The sequence below is a fragment of the Narcine bancroftii genome, chromosome 10 (assembly GCF_036971445.1).
Source record: "Narcine bancroftii isolate sNarBan1 chromosome 10, sNarBan1.hap1, whole genome shotgun sequence".
Taxonomy (NCBI): Eukaryota; Metazoa; Chordata; class Chondrichthyes; order Torpediniformes; family Narcinidae; genus Narcine; species Narcine bancroftii.
The window spans coordinates 103,874,483-103,894,641 of record NC_091478.1 but is presented as its reverse complement, the minus strand read 5'-3'; the positions used below and the strand labels follow the sequence as shown (position 1 = coordinate 103,894,641).

The 20,159-nt window shown below is 43.2% G+C and overlaps 1 protein-coding gene across 1 annotated transcript in view; it reads right to left on the bottom strand.

Moving 5' to 3' along the window:
• Positions 1-2,385: 2,385 nt before the first annotated feature.
• gse1b (Gse1 coiled-coil protein b) overlaps positions 2,386-20,159 on the bottom strand; it is a 622,818-nt gene continuing 605,044 nt past the window's right edge. Inside the window, exons 13-17 of the mRNA XM_069902129.1 lie at positions 18,283-18,399; positions 14,656-15,030; positions 6,855-7,124; positions 4,761-4,864; positions 2,386-3,523 (exon numbers count right to left, since the gene is read on the bottom strand). Of these exons, the coding sequence (XP_069758230.1) occupies positions 3,389-3,523; positions 4,761-4,864; positions 6,855-7,124; positions 14,656-15,030; positions 18,283-18,399 (1,001 nt within the window). The 3' untranslated portion in view covers positions 2,386-3,388. The remainder of the gene's footprint in view (positions 3,524-4,760; positions 4,865-6,854; positions 7,125-14,655; positions 15,031-18,282; positions 18,400-20,159) is intronic.

The following is a 20,159-nucleotide window of genomic DNA, read 5'->3' as shown; positions in this document are numbered from 1 at the left end:
GAGGAAATATTTGGGTTCTGTTTGGTGTACGAGGCTGGCTTTTATGCAGTCAGCTGAACAATGTTGCAAAGATCAGTGCATGCATGGAATGAGTTGCCAGCAGGGATTGGTGAAGGTGGGTACATGTTTAGAAGACATTTGGACAAGTGCATGGATAGTAAAGGGTGAGAGGGGGATGGGCCAAGCACGGACAAATGGTACTAGCTCAGATGGGTAACTTGATCAGCGTAGATGTGATGAGTCGCAAGGACCTTTTTCCATGCAGTATGACTCTGAGCTTTGCTTCTTTAAAAATGAAGGAAAATCTGTTGGTGCAGTGATGCACCATCCTTGGCTATGGGCAGTAACCAAACGATGTAGTAACACATGCACTGTGAATTCTGCTTCTAAAATTTGACAACAGTGAGTCAACTGAACTGCTGTTCAATTCACGTGTTCAAGGAATTGACATCAGAGTAGTATCTTTTACCTCATTAGCTCTCCAGCACAGAATACCAAGGGAGAGCTAGACATTTCATAATGAAAGACTATCGTGTGCAGCACATGGGGCATGCAGTAGGAGCAACGTATGGCACAAGATCCTGTCAGGAAGAGCTGCTGCGTAACACTAGAGTCTGAACCTTAATGTGATAGGCAGAGACATTACCAGATAGGTTAACTTAGCACTTGAGTTGTAAATTTTAAAAAAAAACCTCCTCGCATCTCCCATGTCTGATTTTAATATCCCTGTGGCTTTTTCACTGAAAAGTACAATTTGCTCAATGGGCTGACGTGGTTGGATTGAATATAAATACTCTGAGCATACATGTTCTGTATAATCAGTGTGACTTGCCATATCGCCCTAATAAATTAGCTTCAGGACACCACACATGGCATTGCTGCAACAGCAATGAGGGGCTTTCCTCAGGATTACAACATGCTGATCTCAGACAGCCCATTTATAGAGGTAATTCTCTCTCTCTCTCTCTCTCTCTCTCTCTCAGTAAGAGCTAATAAGCATCCTCTTAATCAGGGTATGATAACTACTGCAAAACAAAAGTCTGAAGAATTAGAATCTCCTCAATTTCTTTGAGCCTTGTGAATGTTTTAGTGGTTCTCTTATGTTTTGGAAATAAATAATGCTCAGTAACAATTTAAATAAGAAATTATCCTTGGCTCAATCCAATGATTTACTCTCAGGTTAATCTCTTCAACTACTTTCACATTTTAGAAAATAAAGGAAAATCTTTTTCTGTAGCATTGGATGCCATCGAGTAACACGAGTGCCTTTCTCCAAGGCAGGAGAAAGGATGGTCAATTCTTGCTTCCGTGCTTATGGGAGGATTCCACCTCTTCACAGAAAAAGAGGGCATCCTTCTTTATTAAAATAAGGCTTTGAAAAGAGAAACCAAGCTGGAATTCGAGTCTCAAATCACATTTTTACGGGAAGGAGTCCTGATTTTAACCAAGTGGCAAATTTTACAAATCTACTGGGTTTAGGGTAATTAAAGATGTTGAATCTGAAGATGCAAGCTCTTTAACTATATTGAATGTATAAAAACTAACTTTGAATTGTGTTTAGTTTGTTTTTGCCTGGAATAAGGATTTGTAAAATGCTCCCACTTCCACCTTTCTATGTTGGTATTTTCTTATTGGACTGTCATGTTTGTTACCTGTTAGTTTATGCCACAGGGAGGGAGTCTGAAGATCTTGATAATTATACACCACACACACTGTTAAATCTCACTTGCAACAGGTTCCTGGATCCAGAACCATTAAAGGGTGGTACCAATGAGTGGCAAAGAATGTACAGTTATTTCCCCACCCCTCCCCTACAAGAACAGGGGGCAGCAATCCCTCAGTGCACACCCCCTTCACAGCCAGTGGTCTGCAGTGAGATGAAGAAACAAAAATCGAACATAAAATGCACCATTTGGCTGGGAGAAGCAGGGGGTGGATATCTGAGTGCATCTTGCATCAAAAGATTTCTAGATACCCTAATTGCATTTGTGCTCGCCTCCTTTCATCAGCTTCAGAGTGGAAAATGAGGAAGGGACTGAGTGCCCAAAGCAGGCAAGTGGAAATCTGATTCCAAAGCTTACAGGACATTGGGAGAGAGTGAAGCAGCTGATACAGCCACAAGTTGCTGCTGGTGTTCATCTCTCTCAAGCAAGTATAAATAAGAGGGAGGAATGGACAGAGAGAGATGTCGAGGTTTTGCATCTTCTCTTACAAAAACATTAAACTGGCGCCACACCAAATTAGGAGTGAACAGCTCACGCACCAGTGAAAACCTTCTTGCACTCATTTTTTTTGGAATTTTTGTTTTAAAAACACTTCGATTCTTTGTCCTGACCAGCAGCATTACGAACACTAAAAGCAAGATATTTGCCAAAAGCAGAAACATATTAAAAATGGCAAGCTTTAATAGAAATAATTAAAGTAATAAAAACATACAAAATCTGTTTTTGTTTATATACAGGTACAAGGCAAAGCATCTTTTGTGAAAAAATCCTTTTTATTTTAATAATTAAAAAAACGCCCTTTCGGCTCGTGTCTTTCTATACTTGACGCACACTCAGTGCAGTAACATGTATCAGTGTGATTTAATCGACTCTGGTTCAAAATGTACCTGCAATTGCCTTAAGTGCATTTTTTCTGTAAAACAAAAGCCTCGTTATCTGAGCCAGTCTTGAACTGTAATGGTCTGATTCAGTCACAGTGCAAGTGGGGGCTGAGGTGGAGCCAGTATATCAGGTGGGCTTTCTTTCGAAGGGGTCGTGGGGATAGGAGAGAGAAAGAAAGTTCCAACGCTTGCTAAATGGCAGAAAAATCGGCAGAGCCTGCAGAGAAGGGGGATGGGGCAGTATTCATTGAGGTGGGTCCTGCGATCACGTCATCAGTATCGGTGGTGTTCTCCAGTGAATTAGGCTCCTTCTGTGCTTCTTCTGAGCAAGAGACATCCATCAGGGAGATCCAACTGCTGCTGTTCTGCTCAGGTTGTTGAAACAAACCACCCAAAACCAGGAAGTACAAAGAAATTTATACAGTCCAGTCAATTTGGAAGAGTTTACGTTGGATGTGTTAGTGTTGGCCTTGGAGGTCAGGATTAGACAATCCCCTACAAACCGTTCTTAATTGGAATTGAGGAGATGAGAGACTAAATAATCATCAAAAATTCAAACAGGGATGGAAAAAAGTGTTCCTTTAAGCAAATTTATGTAAAAAATAGAGAGATCCAGAAGTCTTGTTTCCTTTACAATGCAAACGTTCATCCAACAGACGGATTATCCTTTTACCTCCTTGCTCGTGTGTGGCAAGTTTCCTTTAGTATCCATTCCAATGGGAATCTTAAATACTGGGATAATAAAATAGTCTCTCTCTGCCATGGCCGAGCTAAGCAGGGCTGTCACCTCGGATAGGACTTGAAGTAGCTTCTAGACCAGTGCATTGTAGGCAGTGCAAGGCACTTTCTTAAGTGGTCCAATTCGGACTGAAGTCTCTCCCTTTCTGAGGCTAGTTTCTGCTTCTGAGCCAACAGTTCCTGCATTTCAAAGAGAATCAGGTGCAAAAATGTCATCAATTATCTCCACCACTGTTGAAATGAACTTTTCAACTATTTCACCGGGACCAATCTATGTATGAAGACCCAGATCTTTCAGTTATGAAATTGGGTAACAGTTCTACTCTGAGAGGGAATGGAAATTTTATCAACTGTTATGTGGGATGCAGGTACAGGGAAAGCCCACGGTGATCCCATGGAAGTCGGTCAACGATTCCCATGATTGGCAGGACAGGCTAGTAGGACACATGAGCCTTTCTCTGATGCTTTGTCCATCAGGAGATAATTAATTCAGTGCTGCCTATATTCCTACACAATAGTTCACATAACTGATGGATTTTGAACAACCCATGGACACACCTTTTTCTTCTGTATTGAATTGAAATTTAAAATAGAGGAAATCAAAAGGACTGGAGTTACTGATCTGTCCATTGTCACTGGATTACTATCCAGCTCATCTCAAAGAGATGAGAGGAAAATGTGCCTGTTTAAATTGTCCACCAATGAATCTTAATCTTTGAATCGGCACGAAAGCAGAATGACTCCCACTACATTCCTCACAATTTTATTTCTGGATATTCTGATGGTTACACCTGTCACTGATACTATGGTTCAAAGGTTATGGACATCTTTAAGGTGTGTCCCCCTAGAGTGAGCCCTTCTGCTCAATCGTTCCAGGATGCTGAGGTCAACTGTTCTTTCTTAAACCAACCTCCGACTGACTGTGACGAGCTCATTCGGTACCTGATGGTCGGGTGCTGAGCATTTACAGGATTGTTCAATAGTTCACACTTCACAATGCATAGTAATTCTTAAAAACTAAATCCAACATATTTTGAGATAACCTCAATGTTGATTTATAAAGGTTTAAACTCCTTGTTTCCATCATTTAGGACAGTTATATTTCACACTAAGAATAACTAAGTTAGTTGGTTAATCTGCTCTTCTGACACGGAGGAGCACATTCCCACTTTCAGACAGCTACCCAAGAACTGTAATCCAGTGATATCACTGGATTTCCATTTGCATGGACCAATGAAATGTTCAGCTGCGCCATCCATTTGAAGGTCTGCACCAAGATGGCAGTAGTTTGGGAGTTGATAGTAAGTTCCAAGCTTCAATTTTCCCTTTCTGCACTGTCCCTTATCAACTGAAAACTGATAGAAGCTTGCTCCCAGGAAATTGGCGATCTGTTATAATGGAAAGATAAACTACTTACCGACATGCTGAGGGAAAGCTGCTCTGCGGACAGGCTAAGGTTATAGTGAAAGGTTTCCAGGCGCCGGCATTGGGCTTGTAGGACCTGGCGCTCCACATTTTGCTCTAAAATAAATAATCAATTTTGTTATATTTTACTTTTTTAAAATATCTTAAGCTCATTATTAAAATAGCTTCCACCAAAATCTAACAGAATTAATGGTTCAATCTCAGAGCTCACAGGATAGTCATGGATTATTCAGTTTTTGATTTCAACTGATTTAGAAACTCCCCTGAATGCCTTATTTCCCTTCACTGTTAAAATACTGAGCCAGTCAGAAACAATAATCAGGTGGAATTCTTGTTTTCATTCAATTTGCTTCAAGAATCCCACAAATGGTTTTAAAAGTGATCACTCAGACTGCTGATCAATCCCATTTGTTTATGGGATCCACTAGTCTGTGGTGCAAAGCAGAAAGGTTAAAGATATGGGCAAGGAAGGCAAAAGATTTGTGATTACTTGAAATAAAATGTCAAGAAATAAAATTAAGGTAAAAGCTTGAGAGTAATTTTATTGCTATTGACTTCCATTGAATTGTGCTTTCTAGAGAGCATTTCTTTTTAAATAATTAAACATTCCAATGTTGTCAAACACTATTGAAAACTGAAAAAAAAAACAGAAACCAGGATGGAATTAAAAATCAAAATCGAATTGGACAACAGTGCTGAACTCCCATGGTATCAAAGAAAGTCAACAGATGCCCAGAAACAGAATTTATTGTCAAGAAATTCATTGGTAAAACACAGGATGCTGATATCGTGGTTAAGTCAAAAAACCACACAAATGTTGGAGAAACTCAGCAGGTCAAACAGTGCCTCTATGTAGCAAAGGTAAAGATACATCCCCAACGTTTCCTTTCCCCTTTTGTTCGGTCATCTCTCATATTCCCCCACACCTTGATGAAAGGCTCAAGCCTGAAACATTGCTACGTAAAGGCACTGTTTGACCTGCTGAGTTTCTCCAGCACTTGTGTGTTTTTTAAAAAATGAAAATCATTGTTTTGCAGCATCATCAGGAGGTGCAAATATTAAAGCTATAAATTGGATTTTAAAATAAATAAATTAGTGCAAAAAGAGAAAGTGAAGTAGTGTCTGTGCGTTAACGTTATCTGAATCTCATTACATTTCCTTACAGATGGATTCAGTGAGCAAGAGCAGGAATGCTAGATGGGTTGGATATCAACAGTCGCAGGTCTTGAGGGAACATTAAGGGCAACTTCTTCACACAAAGAGTAGTGGGAGTATGGAACGAGTTGCCAGCTGAAGTTGTGAAATGTGAGTTCAATTGCAATATTTAGGAATAAATTGGACAGGTACATGGATGGGAGGGGTATGGGCTGGTGCAGGTCAGTGGGACTCGGCAGAAGAAGTTTGGCACAGACTAGAAGGGCCCTTTTCTATGGTACGGTATTCTCGGGTTCTATAAGGTGAGATAAACTCGGTGAGTTCTGCTCAGGAGTGGAGGCTGCAACTTTCCTTCTTCAGGTCCTTCTTTCCTATCTAAGACAGCACGATACACTCTCTGGAGCCCTGGAAAGCAGTTGATAATCAAAAGGTCTCCCCACAAGCCACGAAAAGCATTACTGTGAAGTGTGCTGGTTCCTGCGCCACTGTTGAGGCTGACAGTCAAATGCAGGGAATGTATTATCAGAAGTCACATCCTTCAGCCAGGATGTTAAAACGTAGCTCCACTGATGCTCTAAACCAGCCATTCTCAACGTGGACCTCTGCGGCTACAGCACATTTAAGTGTTTTCACTTCGCGTAACAGAATTATTTTTAATGGTTTTTATGCAGTCGGTCGAAAAGAAATGAAAACCTGACTGCTTCAGGGGGCCCATAAATTTGAGCAGAATTCTAGGGGCGGCAAAGCCAAAAAAAATGGTTGAGACTGGGTGATGTGAAGCACTCACAGAAAGAGGGCTGGGGATTATACATAGAACCCAAGTGCAGGTTGAGGAGAGGCACTGTGTTCATCTGTCTTGGCTGGTCAGCTCAGTGAAGTGAGTCAGACTTGACAAAGCACTCGATCATCAGGGGATTCCTGCCCAACCTACCTTCAACGTACTCCTGATAAGCCTCAAAGACCGCTTCAATGCCCTGCCATTTTGAATGGAAAGGCCTTACATCCTCCTCTTCCTCATCATCTTCGTTGTCAGAATCCTCCTCCTGCTCGCACCCAACCCCCTTCTTGGTCAGAATGGCATTGTACTGGCCATTCTGATGTGTAAACAGTGTTCTGCTGGAGGAGTGGATCTCTGGAATGTTGTAACGGACAGAGGTGTCCAGCTTGTGATTTTGCTCAGCAGTTAGTGTCACCGTGTTACCTGAACAGAAATAGACATTGGAAAACATTCAGTGCTTCGAATGGAAATGACGATTATATGGAGGGCTGTTCAACCCAATGTTCCATCTGTCAATTACATCTCGGCTTATCTGTGACTGATACATTTGTGTGTTTGTAAATACCTGACAAGATCAATTGCCATTTGCAGAAGAGAATTTCAGTCTCTTATCATGTCTCCTGAAAAAGCTGGGTCCAATTTTCAAATGTTGCAGCATCTGAAATGGGAAACCCTCAGAATCTTCTCATCTAATTAACTATCTTGTAAACTTCAACAAAATCACCTATTGATCCTTCAATTTCCAATATGGACCTTGTAATTAAACTATTTACTACAGTGGCAAGTGGCGTCAAAGGATCTAGAACAGTGGTTCTGTTTTTTTTAAATTTCCACTCACGTACCACTTTAAGTAAGGGATTGCTTAAGGTGGTTTGTAGGCAGAAAGAAAGTTTGAAAACCACTGTTTTAATTGTACCTAATTGACTCGTTATGTTTCATAACTCCAAAGGAGTTGGGGCAATGACAATTTTTCTCAAGCAAAATATTTCAGTAACAATTGGGTCTAGAGCAGAGATTTTCAAACTTCCCTTCCCACTCACATCCCACCTTAAGCAATCCCTTACTCATCACAGAGCACTGAAGGCATAGAGATTACTTCAAGTGGGATGTGAGTGGAAAGAAAAAGGTTGAGAAGCATTGATCTAGGTAAATGAGTTCAAATCCCACTTTATCAACTTGAAATTAGGTTCAAATACATTAGATAAACACCTGAAATAATAAGTTGGCATCAGTGGCTGTGAAATTCACCTAGTTCACCAAAGTCCATCTGGGAAGAAATTCTTGATGAAGGATCCTGACCCGAAACATTGACCACCCCTTTCCTCCCACTATTGCTGATGACCTCCAGCAGATTGGTTCTTGCTTGGGAAGAAAGTTTGCCTTTCTTGCCCTGTCTGTCCTTGAATGACTCCAGATGTAGTTAATTAAATGGCTACTAACACACTTCAGGGAAATTAGCAATGGAAAATAAATGCTGGCCTTGGCAATAAAATTATATTTTGTATATTCTGTAAACATCTCCGACAAGACCACATTTAGAATATTGTGTTCAGTTCTAGTCATCTCATTACAGGAAGGATGTGGAAGCCATGGAGAGGGTGCAGAGGAGATTTATCAGGATGCTGCCTGGATTGTAAAATATGTCTTGTTAGCAGAGCTGGGGCGAAGAAGGATTAGAGGTGCCTTCGTAGAGGTCTGCAAGATTATGATATGGACCGCCAGCACTTTTTTCCTAGGGTGGGAGTAGCAAACACCAGAAATTATTTGTACAAAGTGAAGGGAGGAAACTTGAGGGGAGACATCAAGGGTAACTTTTTTTTAAATATACACACACAGAGCTGAAGGTGCCTGGAACGTCTTGCCAGGATGGTAGTAGAGGCTGGAACAAGAGAAGCTGGTTGGAAGAAAAATAGAGGGTATGGGTTTTTTTGTAGTTTTTTATATATGTACATATAATACATGTATATAAAGAAATCTCTTGGTGCCTGCCACATTGACCACCGACAGTGGGCTGATATCGCCTCAAACCGTGCATCTTGGCGCCTCACAGTTTGGCGGGCAGCAACCTCCTTTGAAGAAGACCGCAGAGCCCAACTCACTGACAAAAGGCAAAGGAGGAAAAACCCAACACCCAACCCCAACCAACCAATTTTCCCCTGCAGCCGCTGCAACCGTGTCTGCCTGTCCCGCATCGGACTTGTCAGCCACAAATGAGCCTGCAGCTGACGTGGACTTTTTACCCCCTCCATAAATCTTCGTCCGCGAAGCCAAGCCAAAGAAAAAAAAAGAAAAAAAGAAGCACAACATGTGCTGAAGAGCCTGTACTGTGCTTTAATGTTCTATGATCTTAAAGACAAACATTATGGAAAACGTAATTGCATTTTCTCCAAGGCCAGTGAACTCTTTCTAAGATGTGGTGCCCAGAACTGTTCCCAGTCCTGCAGATGTGGTCCAACCAGGATTTAGTACAGCTGGACCATCAGTTCTTCCATAGTTTATTCCAGCCCTCTACAAAGATGAGCACTGCAGAGACCTTTATGATTGTTTTCAATGTCTGTCCATGGACTTGAACTCTGATCCATTTAAATCTCTGCTGCTTCTATATTTTAATTTAGAGAAGAATGCACCATTCTGTCCTCTGCTCATATTGTCACCTATTTTCATGTTGTTCACAAACCTGGATAAATGACTTTATTTGGGCTGGGAAGCAAGGAGAGGATGCTGCCTGGGGGGAAAGAAGTCAGAGTGTGGTAAACCACTGTTAAATTGTGATTGGCTGCTGCCGGCTGGACCCGCCTCCTGAGACTGAACCTATCCATAGCCCTTTGCATGCTCCCTATTCCTCTCTGACTTGATCAGTCAATGAGGTTGATGGTTGTTCCACTTTTATAGTTAATAAAAGCCTGTCAGTTTCACAACTTCAGTCTTTAGTGATTATCGATGATGCGTAACCGAAAAAATGCAAAGAATGATCAAATGGCTGACCCGCTGGCCTCTATCTCAATGTAACTCAACATCGTTGGCTTATGTAAAAGCACAATGCTGGAGAAAGTCAGCAGGTTATATAGTGTACTTTATATAGCAAAGAGAAAGATTTATAACCAATTAAATTAATTTTTAAAAAAATTAGATGTACAATACTAAAACAGGCCAATTCAACCTTACGAGTTCGTGTCGCCCATTTTATACTCAATTAACCTACACCCTGATGTTTTTGAATGGTGGGAGGAAACCAGAGCTCCTGGAGAAAACCCATGCAGACACAGGGAGAATGTACAAACTCCTTACAGATAGTGCAGGATTCGAATCCTGGTCCAGTCCCAATCGCTGGCACTTTCAGGCTTGAAACCTTTGCAGTATGAGGAAAATGTAGGCAAGCACCTGAATGAATCTTTGGTTTATCTTGGGAAATGAATCAGTCAGTCATCTTTTTTCTGGATAATTCTGGGGCAGCATCGTTAGCTTCAGGGTCGGCGTCATTGGGGGCATTCGAGGACTATGCCACATGAATGGCAGTTTGTGGGCCCCCTTGCGGTTACCCTAATGCCCCCAAATTATATTTGTTCTGATGCCAACTCTGGTTAGTGCGACACTGTTATAACACCAACAATCTGGGGTTCGAATCTGGCGCTGTCTGCAAGGAGTTTGTATGTTCTCCCCTTGTCTGTGAGGGTTTTCCCTGACCACTGCAGTTTCCTCCCACCCTTCAAAACATACCACACTTATTGTGTTCAGTTCTGGTCACCTCATTATAGGAAGGATGTGGAAACCATGCAGAGGGTGCAGAGGAGATTTACCAGGATGTTGCCTGGATTGAAAAATCAGTCTGATGAGGCAAGGTTAGCAGAGCTGGGACATTTCTCTTTGTAGTGAACAAGGATCAGAGGAGACTTGATAGAGGCATCGACAAAGTAGACAGCCAATACTCCTTTCCCAGGGAGGGAGTAGCAAACACCAGAAGGCACTGATACAAAATGAAGAGAGGAAAGTTTAGGGAAGACATGCACAGAGAGTTGTGGATGCATGGCATGACGGCATGTCTTTCCAGAAGTGGTGGAGACTGAAATATTAGGGCATTTAAGAAAATCTTAGACAAGTTTATGGATGAAAGAAAAAGAGGGTTATGAGGTAGGAAGGGTTTAGAATATTTTAGTAGGAATATATAGGTTGGTACAACATCTAGGGCTGAAGGCCCTGTACTGTGCTGTAAGGTAAAGGTTCCATTATTGTCGTGTAGAGTAGAACCCCAAGTTAATGTGAATTTGGATATAATGTCATGAGTTATTGGACCTTTTTAACGTCCACATTCCGTTCTTTTGAGCTGGGATGTTAAGTGAGCTCATTTTAAAAGATGCAGTACCAGGGAAGGCCACCCTGTGGCGCAGCACATGTTTAGAAGAGGCACGTCTAAATGATTAAGGTGAGTAATGTTTATCTTGGTGGGGAATTCATCGTATGGATGGTTGGGGTGCCCCTCACAGAAACCTACAGCTCCTTTCCCAGGGAGGGAGTAGCAAACACCAGAAGGTGTTCCTGGGCAGTCTCCCCTCCAAGTACTGACCAGGCCTGAGCTTGCTTAGCTTCTGAGATCAGAGAATCCCAGACATGTTCAGGCTATTAGGCTTTCTACATTCTACGAGGATTGTAGGCCAACTGTAGGTGTCATTGACTGGCATGGGCTGAAAGGACCTGTTACTATGCTATAGGTCATAATGGTGGTGAACGTATCCTAATCAAACTCCATTCTCATCCATTGTGCTCTTTCCAGCACATGGCTCTTCTTATACCCAGAAGCATCGAACTTAACTGGAGTGTTACTACCAGTGAAATGCAGCAGAGCGGAATCAGAACCTGGTTCATTGTCACAAAATTTGTTGTTTTCTGGCAGCAGTCCCATGCATTATATGTGCAAAAATTGCTATAAATTACATTTCCATAAATACGCTTTCAAAAATAAATAATTAGAGCAAAGAGATGAGGGAAAAAAAGTGAGGTGTGTCCGTGGTTTACTATTCATTGGCTGTTGATCTGTCCACTGGGAACAAAGGTTCTTGCATAGCTTGCTGGGTATGAAACACCCATTATTGATGGCCTTACAGGGAAACTCTGCTCTCTCTTCATCAATATCCACACTTCTTCCTTCTGCCTTTCTTTGTTTAACACTCTGGCACTGTCCTTCCTCTTATGTTTTATAAAGTTGCCAACCTCCTGAAATCAGAATGATTAAACTGAGCACAGGCACTTAAATTCGCTATTACACTTTGCCTGTGCTTACCCAGGTCCGACTTTAAGCCAGTGGAGTCTCACAAACTAATAAGAAGAAAGCAAAACAAATAATCATTTGCAATTATGCTGGGAGACAAGTTCATAATTTCCTTTTGGCAAAAAGACAGCTTGTTAATGGATGGTTTATAAGGGAGTACTAGCCTGGATCCAGTTTCAAAGTCAGCAGGGGTTTAGCTTTCTATTGTCTGCACAAACACATTGTTGGTAAATCACATGCATTTTGAGGAAAGCAGGAATCGATTTAAAAGCCCTTGTTCAGGGCAGCAATTGGACCTTATCTTTCGATTAGGAACTATAGCCTTTACCATTGAGTTCAGCATTTTCAGGTAATCAATTTGCAGTTCCAAATTACACCCTGCAATTTTCCTGGGACAGAATTGGAAAAACAAGTATTTGGAGATGCCAGAAATCTGATATAACAGCAGAAAACATTGGGGATGCAGGTCAGAGAGAAACAGATGACCTTGCATTCTCTGGGCCCTTCTGTTTATTTTTTTCATTCCCACCCTCTTTATTCTCAAGGAGACGATTATATCTATTAGCTTGGGTCGGACTGGAATTTTGGATCTTCAGATTTGGCTTGGGCCTTGTATGTTGCTCAGCTCCGTACTTGATCCAGGTCAGGAAGATAGGATTAGTGTAACGATTCCAGCCCCTGTGAACTTGACCAGTATCACAATCAATAGCACATTTGAGAATGTGGGACATATAATGATGGTCAGGTTCGGTTTGGAAAATGAATGACTCGTGTCAAATTTATAATGGCCAGGGTTTAGTTGACACCCATGCAAAACTCAAATCTTTTCCCCTGCACTAACATTCCCTTTGCCAGCCCTGAGCACTTCTCTGATACCGTGCAGACGTGCCCACTGGACACCATCGATGGTGAGGAGCACTTACAAAGGGTCCAAAACCTCAACAAACGTGCACGGTGGAGCTGATCTAAGGAAAGTGTATTTTGTGCCCCGTTCAAGGAAGATGCTGCGAGAGGTCCAGTCAATTTACATGTTGAGATAAAGGAACTGTTCACTAAAGAGTTATTTTATTTACATCCACATGAAAAGGAGAGTATGATTGGATGGCATATTAGCTCTCTCAGCTGGTTATTAGTGTTAATGACTACAGATGGAGAGGTTCATGTGGTCTGCATTTGTTTTTTTAATTTGCAGACTCATTATGAAAATTATCTCTTTATTGCGGAGTCCCTTACGTCTCCTCCAAACAATGCTGTGTTCTGCTCCATTGGGAGAGGATCAGAGACGTTCCGGCAGCAGCCGCCTTCCAAACCTCCACCCCCATTCTTCATGCTCTCCACCCTTTGCCTCATGGCAGCTCTATGCTTTGAGTGGCACAGTGATGCAGCAGGGAGCACGCAGAAAAACAGTTTCCACATCACCTTCACCTATGCTTCAGAGCACCATTGCCCAATGCAAGCAATAAAATTGCACTTGTATCTATGACATCGCACATGTCTTTCGGCTCAACTCATCCACGCTAACAGATAGATAAGTGTTTCAAAGATCATGGAACTGGGGGATTGGCACAGGAGCCGAGTTGAGGCCAGCAGAGATGTTCCATGATCTTGTTGAACGGTGGACTTAGCCCTGCTCCCAGTTTTGCAGCCGACCAGAATTCGACAGCTGTGATCTAAATCACTACGCTCATCTAAGATGAGGCTGCTATGTAGATACCTTGCTGTAAAACATAGAACATTACAGCACAGGCCCTTCAGCCCACAATGTTGTGCTAACCGATGTATTCCCATAATCTAACACATCCTTCGCCCTCTATTTTATTTACATCCACATGTCATCAGGAACAGCTCCACCATCAGACTCAACGACAAACTCAACCAGACACTCATTTAAGGACTCTTACTTGTGCTTTTTAATGATTTTCTTTTTGTTCTCTCTATATTGCACCATTTGTTTACATTCATTATCTATTTACAGTTCTTTATTTGTTTACGCTGTGTACAGCTTTTTTTGCACTACCAATTAGTGGTAATTCTGCTATGCCTGTAGGGAAAAGGAATCTCAGGGTTGTATGTGATGTCATGTATGTACTCTGACAATCAATCTGAAATCTGTCTATCTTGGAATGAATGTCCCTATTGTACCAACCTCCACCACTGCCATTGGCAAGGCATTCCAGGCACCCACCACTCTCTATGGGGGGGGTGGGGGGGAAAGAAACTTACCTTTGACATCTCCCCTTAACTTTCCTCCACTCACCTTAAACAGATGTCCTCTGGTCGCCCTAGGGAAAAAGTGCTGGCTGTGGACCCCATCAAAGCTCCTCATAATCTTATATACTGTACCTCTATTGAGTCAGCAAACACTATTTGTTGCTCCAAAGATGAAAGCTTGAGCACTGTTAACCTTGTTTCAAAGGACATGTTTTGCATCCAGGCCACATCCTGGTAAAGAGTGAAACACGCGAGTCTGCAGACGTTGTGACTGTAGCAAAACACACAGAAATTCCTGAAGAACTCAGCCGAAGTATAGGGGGTAAACTGACGTTTTGGGCTTGAGCCCTTCTTTGAATACCTTGTATATCATTGGCTCATGTGGATGCTGTGAGACTAGCTGAGTCCGTCCAGCATTTCTGTGTGGTTTTACATCTCTGCACACCTCTTTCACAGTGTACTTCCTGTGTCTCCACTTACCTTTATGCTTCTGTAATGCTCGTTGTGTGGATTGCAGTACAGACTCATGGAACTGCTGGGCAAAGTCCTCGGCCATGAACGCTTCCCAAGGTTTGCTCTTCTCACCCACGCTGTGTGCAGGAGCACTGGGACTTTCCTTCTGCATAGCGCCTGAAGCATTACTAAGCACACTCACGGACTTCCTCCCGGCATGCCCATCTGGCGCCTTACTCTTCTCACTGGGCGGCATGGCCTCCTTTGGCCTGGTGGCCACTTCTGAGACTTTTGGCGGCTCCATTCTGACTAACTCGGTGGTTTTCCGGAGCTCTGGGACTGGCGGGGCAGCACTCAAAGGCCTGTCAGAGTCGGCTGCAGAATGAGCACTCTCCAAATCAGCTGTGAGGGCAACAACAAAGAAGAAATGTGCAAAGTTTAAAGATGGATGGTTTTAGACTTGAATGAAGTATTTTGAAATTGGATTTTTAACTTCAAATTGATGGTCATGTGTACCAAGGAACAAGCCAGCTAATCAACCTGTACGCAGTAGAGCAGGGAAGCACATTACAGTACAGAGATGCAGAGAGAGATCAGTTAGAACAGGGCAATGACAGTATTATTTTAAAAGCATTTTTTTTTAGTTTAGAATATTTAGCCTCCTCTGTGGGGACAACGTTGGAACACAGTTCAACTGGGAATACTCCTGTTGACCACGAAGCAACCAGATTATCCTAAAAGCCCATCTGATTGATGAATGGGACAGACACCTGCCATCCTTGCCTGGTCTGTCACATTTTAAACTCCAAGCTCACGGGGGCATCAGCAACAAGTAACACTTATCAGCTTTTCAACTGACATCCTCCTCGTGTGAATAAATGAATAATAAAAGCACCTGAGTGGCCTTTCATCGAGTGTGAGTCAGGTCTATAGTATTGGGCAACCCATTCCATCCTCAGCCAAGTCTGACTCAATCTCTGGTCAGCTGGAGATTGCTCTTTCTTCTTTTTCCCACACCACTCAGTGAGGTTGGGAGTTGAACCCAGACCCTTAAAGGTTTCAGGGTTGCTGAGTTAGGGGTATGCCAAAGGAAATTTTGATCTATGATGTGGATGCGCAGACACTTTGACTGAATCATTTTTCCACCAAACATTGAATGATTGTAGCAGTGTAGCCCAGGCACACTGCAAGACATCACATAATGTGTATATGTGTGTAATATTCGAATCACCATATTTAGAGGGTTGACTATTATATGCATTCTATTTTTGACCACACAAGTATCTGCGTCGATCAAGGCGTCAGGAGCTTGGATGGATGGGTGGGTGGCCAGGATCTAGGTGAGATTCTGTGTTTGGGGTGCTCGGAGCTCAGCTGAGCAAGTGGCTGGGGCCTAAGCAAGAGTCCATGGTCATGGGGTCGGGAGTGTGGATGGGTGGGCGGGCAGCCGGGGCCTAGGTGAGAGGCTTTGGGATCTCTGGTGGATGGGCAGCTGGGAACAAATATTGTGGGGGTGGGTGTCAGCTTTTACATGCAATATATGGAAAATACCAGATTTTGGGGCCAAAAAATATAGGATCTACCTGTAAATTGAATAAACTACTGTGTGTGTGTGTATATGTATATATGGTAGCCTCGACAAGTGAAGCAGCAGTCCACAGATGCTGGGGAGCTTGTGCAATACACCAGAGTACCGGAGGAATTCAGCCAGTCACTGTATCCACAGAAAGCCACCGGCAGTCGCTGTTTCGGGCCTGAGGCCTGCTTCAGGAATGCCAAATAAGGAGGTAAAAACAGGAGGGGCAACAAGGAGGAGCACAGGCTTACAAGAGATTGGTGAATGATGGTGGGAGGGGAAGGAAATCAGATGAACAGGAGAGGGTGAACATATTTAGGTTTTTGGGTGTCACTATCTCAGAGGGTCTTTCCTAGTCCCAACACACCAATGGCTTCGTGAAGAAAGCACGACAGCACCTTTACTCCCTCAGGAGTTTGCGGAGGTTTGATATGACACCAGAAATCCTGGAAATTTCTACAGAAGTGTGGTGCTGACCGGCTGCATCACGGTCTGGTCTGGGGACACAATACCCATTAGTATAAAACCCTTCAAAAGTTAGTGGACACAGCCCAGGACATCATGGGCAAAACCCTCCCCTCTATTGAGTACATCTAAAGGAAGCGCTGCCGCTGGAGACCAGCAGCAATGATCAAGGATCCACACCATCCAGCACACGCTCTGTTCTCCCTGCTACCATCAGGAAAGAGGTGTAGGTGCCCCAAGACTCACACCACCAGGTTCAGGAACAGCTGCTCCCCCTCCACCATCAGACTCCTCAACAACAAACTCAATCAGGGACTCACTTAAGGACTCTTACTTGTCCACTGTATTGATTTTGTTTAGAGTTTATTTTGATTGTTTACATATTCATGCTGTGTGCAGTTAATTTTTTGCATTACCATTTAGTAGTAATTCTGCCGCACCCGCAGGATAAAGGAATCTCAGGGTTGTATGTGATGTCATGAATGTACTCTGACAATAAATATATTTGAGATTTCAGCCGGGAAGAATACAAAGGGGAAGCAAAGATGCTCTCTGATAGGACGAAGGAAGGAAAGGGGTGGGGAACTGGACGAAGGAAGGTGCAGGTGTTGGGCAGAGGAAAGAAAAGGGAAGGAGTCAGAGGGATGAGGGAAGAAATGGGAGGTTGATATTGATGCCGTCTCATTGGAAGGCAGAATATAATGCATGGTTCCTCCAATTTTCAGGTGGCCTCAACTTGTCAGTGCACGAGGCCACGGTCAGACATGTCTGTGCGGGAAAGGGATGAGGTGAAGTGGCTGGCCACTGGAGGTCCTTGACATCAGGAGACATACAGCCATAGAAAGAGGGTCTTCAGGCCACTGTCCATTCTGACCATTAACAACTCATTTATACTAATTCTACATTAATCTTATCTTTTCATTCTCCTCACATTCTCATTACTCCCCCTCCTGCCACAGGTTCTACACTCACTCACGTTGGAGAGGAAATTTCACTGGTCAATTAACCTGCTCACCAGCACATCTTTGCGATATGCCCCAAACAGCTAGAAGTTCAAGGGCAGCCATAAAATGGGGACACCACCTGAAAGTTGCCTTCCCAGCAAACATCACAACAGATTGTTGTTCCTCCATTGTCACCAGGTCAAAATCCTGGAACTCTCTCCTCAAGGACTATAGGGGCTCAAAAAGGCAGCTCATCACCACCTCTTCATGGGCAAACAGGGATGGGTAATTAATTGCTGGATCTACCTAAAAAGGTCACATCCCCTGAATGAAGGAAAAAGAATGTGGGAGAAATGTGGAGCACCAGAATGAAATCCATGGTGTCACAGGGAGAACATGCAAATCCAGCAGACATCATCGGAGGTCAGGATAGATCTCATTTCTTTGACACTGAACACATTTCAAAATAAGCAACCAATTCTAATTAAAATAAAATTAAAGATTCTAGAAGGCTGAAATAAAGACTAAGTGTTGGAAACACTCAGCAGGTCAGGCAGCATCCGTGGGGAGAGAAATGAGGTCGAGGACCCTTTGTCCAAAACCCTTGCCAAGTTCCAGTGTTCTTCAGGATTAATTATAAAAAGCCCTCTTGATGAAGCCATTACTCACCGGTCTGAGCTGAGCTGGGGCTGGTACACAATGGAGGAGAGACATATTTGAAAGGCGTGTCTGAAGGTTGTGCCTTCTGTTTTATTGATTGAATCATCTCGGTTAGGGTCTCCTTTTCTATGGGGGAGAGAGAGAGAGGGATAAATACCTTCATTATCACCGAGTTCTGAAGTAGCAGATAAATGAAGAGAGGTCTCTGCGCAAGCAAAGTGAGTGGACTCTACAGTGTTGAGAGGGGACTGTGCCTGGTGATAGTTGAATCCCAGCTGGTAACCTGTCCTCCCCAGATTCCTATCAAGATTCTACTATCACCAGAGACCGTTTGCAAGCAGCCAATTAACCTGCAAGTCGGGAAGTGGGAGGAAAGCCAAACACCTCAAGGAAATCATGTAAAGTCTGGAGGTTAGAATCTAGACTGGGTTCCTGGAGATGGGGCAGCAGCATTAACCTGCTGCACTGACAGGTTCTGGTTTCTGCTGAAATCTTCTCTTTAGATTTAAAGTGACTGCACAATTTTTAAAAAAAAAACTATAAAGTGGCTCAAAATGATAATTCTGGAGAGCAGAGATTCTTCTCAGCCTTCATTCCCCAGTAATGCATTCATCTCTGGATGAAGCAAGCAAAGGTTAGAAGAGGGAAATATTCCCTGGGCCCTTAATTAATTGGATTGAAGTGGGTGAGGAGAGAAAAAGACGGAATAATAACTGACAGAAATAAAAGGTGTCAGTAATTGCTTACAATACACAAAAGTGCTGGAGAAACTCAGCAGGTCACACAACATGCCTAGAATTAAAAGGTCATCTTTCAGACTCGAGCCCTTCATCAGGAATTTTTAAAAAAAACAGGTAGACACCTGAATAAAATGATGGGTGGGTGGGAGGGGTAGAACACAGGGTAACAGGTGGGAGGGTAGAAGATGGGGCTAAGAAGGCCAACTCTGATGGGAAAAGGAAGGGAAAGGGGTGAGGAGCTGGAAGAAAGGAGACTGTTTTTCCTAATTCTTGATGAACAGCCCAGTGGTTGCCTTTTACTCCCTATGGCTGCTGTGTCACTTGTTGAATTTGCCAGCATTTTTGCGTCTTGCACCCGACCGCAACATCAGCAGATTTTCTTGTTTATAACCAGAGTGATTGCTTCGCCCAGCCCAGTGCTCTAGTGAATTAGTTTCATGTTCATTGTCTCTGTCCAAGAAGCTGTGTGTTGGATGGGGCTTACACCCTATACCCCAACAGGTGGAGATTAAAAGAACCCGCCGAATCTTGGTTCTAATTGTCTACGGATTAGCAGGCAGGAATTGATATACACATGGGACAGAGCATCTGAAAGGTCTCTGACACCCTTCTCTCATTCCCCTTTCACCAAGCTGGCACTTCTCAGAGTGGCTTCATGGGCAAAATAGCAAGGGAACGTGGGTGAGAAACAGCGCGGTTTGTAGGACCCAGGGAATAGAGCCCCTCTAAAGTGAGCAATACATAGAAAATACTGAGGGAAGGAGGCCAGGGAAGGTGACGTAAAATGACCCTGTCCGCAAAACATCTTGTATTTCTGTAGCGCTTCCTGGCACCCCCCACCTCACAGCCAAGTAAGGACTCCAGAGGTGTATTAACAATTCTACAGCGTAAAACACAGCAGCGATGGGACACTGACCAGATCATCTGCCTTTGTGAAGCAAACAGTGAGATGTTGGAGGGACTCTGTGGATCAGGTAGTATCCATGGAGAACAATGGTCAGTCACCATGGCCAGTCAAGATCTTTGAGGGTCCCTGCCTGACCTGTTCAGTCACTGCAGCTTTTCATTGCTCATCCAAGATTCCAGCAGTTGTAGGTTCTTCTCTTTAAATTGCTTTGGGGAAGCCGATTGTAGGGGGGAGGGGGG